General features: G+C 43.3%; 1 protein-coding gene across 1 annotated transcript; it reads right to left on the reverse strand.

The window, feature by feature from the left end:
- Positions 1–913: 913 nt before the first annotated feature.
- lgi2a (leucine-rich repeat LGI family, member 2a) lies at positions 914–6141 on the reverse strand. Its single transcript, XM_053416329.1, has 8 exons — positions 5963–6141; positions 5667–5738; positions 4841–4912; positions 4158–4229; positions 3825–3896; positions 3495–3664; positions 3150–3314; positions 914–3066 (listed from the first exon to the last, which is right to left on the reverse strand). Exons 1-8 carry the CDS (start codon positions 6139–6141, stop codon positions 2249–2251), a joined length of 1620 nt encoding a protein of 539 aa, XP_053272304.1. The 3' UTR covers positions 914–2248.
- Between the last annotated feature and the right edge of the window lie 3034 nt (positions 6142–9175).

Consider the following 9175-nt stretch of genomic DNA (forward strand, 5'->3'; position numbering starts at 1 on the left):
CAGTCATGAGTTTAACTTAACAAGCAGCAAGCTTCACTGCCCTCAGTTCTGTATTTCAGGTTACACACAGGTTGCAGTGTGTAGAATTTAGTGACATAAAGTGGTGAAGTGTCATGTTGCAGCTGAATACCCCTCACCTCATCCTCCCCTTCCAAACACGAAACACAACCTGTGGTAACCTTCAGTTTTCATAAAAACTCAAAGGGTGTTTAGTTTGTCCAGTCTGGGCTCCTACAGCAAACATAGCGGCCTCCAAAGAGAGGACCTCCCCTGATGTTAATATACAGTATTTCAATATAAAGGGCCCATTCTAGGGTAAAATACAACAACAATTTGTAAAATTTAGATGAAACACACTCGTGAAAACATCACTAGGATTATTTTTTATCAAATTTCTGTCACTAGATCCCTTTCACCTAAATCTTACAAACTGGACCTTAATCGGTAGCTGTTGAGGCCTGTATGTAGCCTGACAGGTTGCCCTACCTTAATCAGTAGCTGTTGAGGCTTGTAGGTAGCCTGACAGGTTGCCCTACCTTATAAATGGATTAAAGGAGCTTTGTTTTCAGTATATATGCTCTTTCAGTCTTATCAACCACTTCACACACACTGTCATACATAACTTGTCTATCACACACCATTGATACACCGTCGAACTCTCTCTACCACCTCAGAGAAAGTTGAAAGAAACCTTTGCACTGAAACAAATCGTTTTCTTTCCATTGCTGCGTATTAGCTGATTAAAAGTGTTATACTTCCCTGCAAGTGCTGACTTCCGTAACTTTAAGCTTCCATATATTTTGAGTTTTCACTTGAACATTATGGGTAGAAAATTTGCAAAATGAGAGAGATTGACAAAGCGCATTGATCATCATCCTAATGATCAATGCACGATAGAACACACCTCACAATCATATATTTACACATTTATTTTCATACACAACTAATTCAACTTCCAGTATATTTTGAGAATAACATTCAGCACGTTTAAAACTAAACAATAGAAAAGATCTGCATGTTGTAAAGCCTGCATATTCCCTTATGTTTTTTTTTAAATTGCAATATCATTCACTTAATAAGGAGATGTACTTTTTGAATTCTGATTTAGTTAGGTTCATCTTAAAAGAATTTGGCAAACACCCTTTTTTGTATGTCATGCTCTTGCAAGCTGCGGTAACATTTCTTTTGTTAACTTTAAAGTAAGTGCAAAGATCTGTTTGGATTTCTGGCTGACAGACAGGTAGTGGCATTGCTGTCCTTGTTTTATGTACATTTTGTTGCTTGTGAGTCAACATTTCAAGGAACAGAAAGACGGACAGAAAAAGTCTCCCAAATGAAGTGGATATATTTACATAGATTTTGTTTTCTTAGTGACAGCCTAAAAAAAAGTTTACAGAGTTAGCCGTCCAACAACTGGTGCTATTTTTACAAACTTGTAAGTAGGTGGAATTTCCCTGACATTACCTAAACACACCTTATGTCTACTTTGCCACTTTGAGTACCTCTGAGCTAAAATTGTATCTAACTGGGGATTTTTCTATTCATATTCATTTGTCTAAGAAAGCATTAAACTATTTCCAGTCCTGAATAATTCGTTCCCAAAAACCACTTATTTTTCTTACTGTATGCGTTACCATCTCTATCACCCAGTAAACTACACTCTAATAACTGTGAGCTCAGCTATGATAATTAAAGGATTGTGCTTTCATTTCATTCACTGTGTGAAAGAAACAAAGGGGTGTGATACTTTATCACGGCCAGCGGGAGGCACTGTGGGTCAATGAAACCCAGAAGGCAACATCCTGTCCATTACCACCGGAACATGAGGTAGGTGGCAACCAAACCTGTTCAATCCTCAAATGTCCCAAATAGGAATAAAACAATATTTATAACATGTTATTTATCTGAAGTTCTGGTTCTTTCTTTATGGGTATAAAATCGTTTGGGGGTTGCACAAATCTTTACATCCAAATGGATCAACTTTACACCCTCAGGAATGTCAGCTGCATTTTCAGGGGGAGCTGCTTTTTGCATTTACCAACCCCTCTTCTCCTTTTAAAAACTCAGATCTGTGAAAGTCTGAGAACACAAGGACAAGCCATTGATAAATAGTAGAGACACCTTTAGGAGCTCAACAAATTCCAAACACTACTTGAATCCAGCTCAGAAAACACTCTTGTCCCTCCTCAAATATATTTTTGTCTTGGAAGACGTTCGATTGCAGGAAGGGCAATAAGGCACAGGCTCTTCACAAGCTCAAGTCAATGATGATGTGCTCAAAGATCTGTGTGTTTCCCTTAAAGCTAGAGGCAAAGATGAAGTCCCTGCGGCCAGTGGGAACCACAGTGAAGGAGCGCGGCGCCTGGATGTACACCTCCTTGAAGCGGTCAAAGAGTTTCTCTTCATCATCCCACAGGTAGATCTGTGAGAAGGTGTAGTCACTTCCCAGGGCCAGGTAGATGCGTTCTTTGAAAGAGAACGGCTGCAGAATCATGGAGCCTCGTGAGGGCAAAGCCTGGATCTCTGCAAACTGTTTTGCACCCCAGCGTAGAACTTTGGAGTCTCCAATGTAGCGTGTCAAAGCCAGGTAGAGTTCCCCCTTGATCCGAAAGTGCTTCACAGCTACTACATCCTCCATGTTGGGGATCTCGCCCTGCAGGACAAACTTCTGGTTGCTCCGGCTCCACTGGTAGATCACAGGCACCTGCGAGCGGCTTGCCAAAATAAGGTGGGCCTTCCCATCCAAGTCCAAGAACTCTGCATCTGTGTCGCGGTACCACTCATGCAGCGACTGGTATGAATAGAAGCCCTTATTGTTCCATTTGTAGAGGGTAGACAGGCCCGCTTTGGAGCTGTCAGCGATCACAAAGAACCAGTCAGGGCCTATCTGGAAGGCCTCAATGTCATTGGGCTTAGAGATCTTGGACACCTCAATGTCCTGGAACTTGCTGAACCTGCTTTGGTCCTCATCAAACCTGTAGATGTGGGAACCTCCGAAGAGCTGAGCCACGATGACAAACACCTGGTCCTCGATGACAACCGACTTGCAACCCACAATGGACTGACCTGAAAGGCAGGATAAGGAAACGAATTAGCTGATGGCATTAGCGTCAAAGTCCACCAGGGCACTGTTGTTGTCTTTGTCATACCTGTGATGTTATCATAGGTCCTGAAATTCATCTCTATGTGGTCCCATTGCAAAACCATGCAGCTCTCGATGCTGGGAGCAGCAATAGTCACGTAGACATCGTTCTTATAACTGAATGTGTCAACAGACAGGGATTCAGACATCACCGATTGATGGAGGACAAAATCTGTAACAAAGACAAGAAGATTCCTGAATTAAAATGTACACAAAGAAACAAATTTAAAAAACTGTCCACTTTAAAACGATAAACACAATCCTGCCTTTTCTGTCGACTGCCTACTGTTTACTATGTCAGACTGGGGTAAGATGGTTGATTTTGATGCCAGCTGGCTCCAGTGTTTCTCACCCGTTGAGATGCACTCGTTGTGCAGGCTGGCCATGTCATTGAGGCGCTTGTCCGTCATTTCCTCCGGTCCGGCACACACGACATCGGACACCGTGGCGTTGGTGTTCTTCAGCCACGTCATCAGCCACTTGGCACGGCAGTCACACTCGAAAGCGTTGCCCCGCAGATCCCTGCAATAGGGTAAAACCGAGCGTCATAGCCGAGAAACAACGTAGCAAAGCCAGAAGCGCCGAGGAAGAATAAAGTTAGGGGGAAGAAGATATGTATTGTTCGCAGGATAGATTCGTACGACAACAGGGGACATTATTCGGTGCTATGTGACATACTTACAGCTCTATTAGTGATTCCAGGTCAATGAAGATGTCCCTGGGCAAGGAGTTAATTTTATTGTTTGACAAAGACCTAGAAAGAGCATCAATAAATCAATAAGAAATTAATAATTCAAAAATAAACAACATGAGACAATCTTAATTACTTTTCAAGCAAATGGGCGAAGACAACGTTTTAGATTAATATTCAAATCTAGATAATTAATATAGTAATAATAACAATCATTCTGAATATCTCTGTAAACTTTCAACAGTGTTATCAGTCTACTATTTAGCATCACTTCTAGTCCATATACACCCATATTTAATTAATTAAGATTCGTTTGAAACATACAAGTGAGTCAAGTCCCTGAGTCCCCTGAAGGCAAATTTGGATGCGGTCTCTATCTTATTACTCTCGATGAACCTGTGGAAGATGAAAAAAAAGGGGAAATACTGTGAATTGGGTGATAAATCAAGAATATGTCACAACTGCAACTTACTCATGGTGTGTAACTGATATTGCAAATCAAGCGTTTTTGTTTCAAACACATTCAGCCTGATTTTCTGTCAGCGGGGTTCCCCTCTCTGTTCCAGTGGAATCCAAGTCCCACAAAGAATCATTAGGATTCGGACTCTTTTAGTTTTGGACAAGAAGTAACAATGACTTCTGCATCCGTCGTGCAGATACTGACACCTTCATTTGCTGTACGGTAAAAGGTTGAAGTGGCTCAGTTATTGAAGGTAAAATATTTTTGTCAGGATGTGCACAGACACTCTAGTGATGAAAACATTATATCTGCTTTTTAAATAAAAGAAAAACTGTAAAATGACACTCAGTGTGATGAACTAATTGCATTAGTCTCTGCTTGACATTATGTGGAAACTAAATTCCACCAGAGGGCGTGCGGTCCACACTTTCTCATTCACTCTGAAAAACCAACATCCAACCACATAACCTCATCACACCCATAACAACACTCCCGTTAGATGGTTTTGTTGTGATATATTAAAGTGTGCAACGAGAGAGGAACTCACAGGTACTCCAGATGTGAGAGGCCCGTGAACGCATCATCCCTTATAGTTGTTAGGGAGTTGGAATTTAGAAGCCTGCAATGAAGAATTACACACACGTATTAGCAGGAGCCGACATTATGCATGGTTTTATGTTTCATGTAGGAAAAACAGAGTATAGGGGAAACACTTCATGCAAAAACACAGTGACTACACCACATGACCAAGGTTTTCTGACCCTCTTTAAACACACACACACACACACACTCTCACACACACACACACACACACACACACACACACACACACACACACACACACACACACACACACACACACACACACACACACACACACACACACCACAAGATGTAAATCACATCCGTTTGTTTAAGTGCTCTACGTCGGCCACGCCTTTGTTTATGCTGACATCACAGCCATCTGTGGTGGAGTCACCCTGCAGATTGATGGCCCCTGCTTAAGTAGTCTACAATATGGCCTGGGACGGCACCGACGGCTCCACACTTCACTCCCAGTATTCATCTGCAGGTGTCCAACGGCAGCTCCCTGCTAATAGCTTTAACATGCACTAAACAGATGCATCACTGTGCATGCATCTGCAGAAAGTCCGCCGCAGGAATACATGAGCCTTAATTGATTTGTGCTATGTTAACATTGGGTTTGGTCATATGCAATGCAGCTTTACACGGTCCGATTCCATGTACCACTGCTCCACTGGGCAGCGGGGTGCATTTAAGCCTCGGAAATTCCAAAGGAGTTTGGGAATCTGCATCTGCAAAGGAGCCATATGGCTTCAAGTTCAGGGGGGAGAAATGGAAGGTGTTCTTACAGCAGCTGTAGGGACGGCATGTGAGCAAACATCGCTTCTTTGAGCTCGGAGAAAGTCCCATTCACGATGCTCCTGGAGGAGGGGAAAAGGCAGAGCATGAAGAGGAGAGGAGATGCAGAAAAGTGATGAACTGAGGCGCAGGAGGCAGTGAGGACTGCATTGCCTCCCAGATTTTGTCAAATGGTGCAAAACCCCGGATAACTGAAATAAAACTCCTCATTTGAATATCTCATACGTGCATGTACGATTCAGTAAAAATACAAAATAAACGATCACATGGTGGGGAGGCTACTCACAGAGAATTGATCTCGTTGGGGGAGATCCTCGGGACATAAGAGGACCCGACGCACATGATCGACTCCTTGGAGCAGCTGCATGATGAAGGGCATCGGAAAGCCTTCTTGAAAAGAGCCGGCTGAGACAGGCAGCACAGCGACACGCAGAGCAAAGCCCACATCTTGGCAGCTGGCATCATCTTGCCTGGCAGGCTCGCATGTGTGGGGGCAGCAGCAGTAGCAGCAGATGATGATGATGATGGTGGTGGTGGTGGAACAGTGGCACCGCGCGTTTCCACCCTGCACCATGAAAATGCTGCACTGGCTCCCTGACATCAGCAAATCAGCTGCAGCTCGCTCCCCTCCGTCCACTTTAATTATTTATCACGCCACCACGGCTGCAGCCCGGGGAGCCGCTGGTTAAACAACCACGCGCCACGGAGGGAAATAGGAAGCTGGACATCTGGTAACCTGTGCGTTGTGTAAAATCGCATTTAAAAATAAGGTTAATCTTTTAGTTAATTTAGTTTCAATACTTGCGCAAATGCAATGTTTCTTTTTATTTGAAAAATCCGGGAGACTGCTTGTGTTATCTCTGGACATGATTCACCAGCAAATACATCCCATTAAAGTCTCAACTGGGCATAATGCATTGGTTGATGGGTTATTACACAGGACATGTTATTTACAAACACACCAGTGGACCCCTCCACCAGCCACACGCTCCCAGGGGCGCAGAACTGCAGCACCATGGACAGTGCCTCTGAGCGTTTCAAACGAGCAAAGCTTTATTGACACAACAGTGCCTCTACTCTTGGTCTGTGTCAACGCTCCGGGTCTACTACATATAAGTCCCTCGTCATTAGGGAGTCCTCCTTAAACAGTTCCACAATGTACTGTCACTTTTTTATAGTTCATGTGCTGGACATTGTGTGCAGAGCTTTATTATGAACGGTCTGTGGTGCAGAGGGAGGTTCAACCTACCTGGTTTATCTGCAATGAAGATTTTACTTTCAGGGTTTTTCATAAAATGAAACTGAAGTTGCTTTGTTACTGTTCATGTGTGCGGCTTATATACCAATTTAAATGTAAACGCAATTAAATAACCGAACTGATGAGATGTTTGTGGAATTAGTTGGTGGGTAACACATCTCCTTACATTACACTACATTACATGTCATTTGGCTGACGCTTTTGTCCAAAGCGACTTACAATTAGTACACTCAACATTTATGAGGGGCCATTTAGGGGTTCAGTATCTTGCCAAGGACACTTCGGCATGCAGATAGGGAAGAATGGGGTAGAACCGGCAACCTTCTTGTTGGAAAACGACCACTCTACCCCCCTAGGCCACACCGCCCTCCCTCCGAGGGGAGGCACAGAGCAGCACCCATGGAGGTTGTAAGCACTAAACTATGTGGAAAGTGCGAAGCAAATCAAAGACACAAATTAATAAGTAGGTGTAAAATAAAACTAATAAGTGAATATATTGTAAATTGGATTTTGGAGTACCTCTAATGTGATTGGCTAAAACCCTCCTGTCGCTTTTCAGACTGCATACAAAGCCTGAGTGCTGTGTAGTCCATACATATTGTAAGCAAAGCGTATATGTTCAGAGACACGGCATTTAGCAAACTGCTAAATGCCGAGGCTTTTTAGAGCCATGAGAAAATTCATTGGACAGTGTGACAAGGAATGAAGGAAGGTAGAAAGGACAGAAGAAAGGTAGGAGGAAAGGAAACAGAGGAAGAATGAAGGAAATAAAGAGTCTAAAAAGAAACAAACAAGGAAAGACAAAGAAAGAAAGACACTGACATAAAGACCGACAGACAAACAGACAGAAAGAAACTCTTTACAGAGAATTTAGAAGAAAGATAAACTCAAAATAAAAACATAAACATAACATCAAGACATACAGACCATAATAATATACAACAAATTTCAAAAACTCACATCAACTATTCCATCAGCAACCAATCCTGCTTTTAACTGTGTACACAGGATGTTTTAGAGCTTTGTCAAACATTTCCATTCACTTTAAACCATTAGAGTTCTCTTTAGTGTATCATACAAAAGAAACATGGGACTTGCTTTTTAAAATCACTATGTTCACAATATTTGTTTACCTCGTGAATATATTTCTGGATTTGCCAAAGGCCTCTGGCTCTTCATCATTACTGAACTTCCACCTGGCAGCTGCTGAGGGGCAGGAGTGAAGGAGCAGCAGCCTCCCTGGGTTACTCAGGACCTGAGTGACGTGTTTTTACAGGCAGCCTATGTTTGGTGAGGAAGGGACGCGGGTGAAGCATCATATAAGGCAAACCGGAGGCGGCGAAAATCGATAGCCTTTTAAACCCTGAAAAAACGGATGAAAAAAGTCAACGTATTGCTCGGTGTGAGTTCCAGTGAGGTTGCCATTTTCTGATTTACACACTGCAGCAGACTTGATCAATAGAGGAGTCGTTTAAAACTGTCCCTGACAGCCTATTCTCACAGCGTCTCTGCAGCATCAGCAAAAGACGTGGGAACAGGGGACGGAGAGAGAAGAGGGGGACAGAAAAGGCACGTCGTGTTGTCTGAGCTGATGCACATACAGCGGATGAGGAGCCTGCTCAAAGGAACCAGAATCTCTTCTGTGTTTTGTGAAAGCCACTCTTGCTTTTCAGGGCACTGAACTGTACCGCTCAGTGTTTTGCCACTATAAACTGTTTGTGGTTCAGTCCAGTGTAGGAGCAGAGAAAGTGTTTCTGACGCAGCACCCCGTATTCATCTGATTCCAGCCCACCTTCCCCCGATTGCAAATGTGTGTGAGAAACAAGCGTCTGCTCAATGCCTTCACTGCTCAACCTGGGAACAGCGTGGATACAGCAGCCTTTGGCCGTCCGCACCTCCACTTCTGAGCCAAACATGGAGTGTTTGGTCTCTAATACACCCACGGCGGGGGTCTGCTTGACGTGTCCCAAGATTTTCAGAGAGCAATCAACCTTGATGATCAGCAGCAGATGAGGGGGAGAGCATGGAAGAATTTGGACAAAGCTATATAGATTCGTATCCTAATGACGGAGAGTAGAGAGTCCTAGGTAAATCGGCAGAGGACGCGAGAAATGTGAAAATATAGAAATCAACTCCACCTGCATGTTGAGGTTCTGTGCTTTTAAACAGGATAAAGTAGATTGTATGCCTCCAACAACCAGTGCAGTTTTTGAGCTTTTACCACTGAAACCACATCATCTT

The sequence above is a fragment of the Pleuronectes platessa genome, chromosome 23 (assembly GCF_947347685.1).
Source record: "Pleuronectes platessa chromosome 23, fPlePla1.1, whole genome shotgun sequence".
NCBI classification, from domain to species: Eukaryota; Metazoa; Chordata; class Actinopteri; order Pleuronectiformes; family Pleuronectidae; genus Pleuronectes; species Pleuronectes platessa.

Excerpts from the sequence above, each read along its gene's own strand:
- lgi2a (XM_053416329.1), bottom strand. The coding sequence starts at position 6,141 with ATGATGCCAGCTGCCAAGATGTGGGCTTTGCTCTGCGTGTCGCTGTGC. Across the intron at positions 3,315-3,494 it reads CAACGAGTGCATCTCAACGG|ATTTTGTCCTCCATCAATCG; the intron begins GTGAGAAACACT and ends TCTTTGTTACAG. Across the intron at positions 3,067-3,149 it reads GACCTATGATAACATCACAG|GTCAGTCCATTGTGGGTTGC; the intron begins GTATGACAAAGA and ends CCTGCCTTTCAG.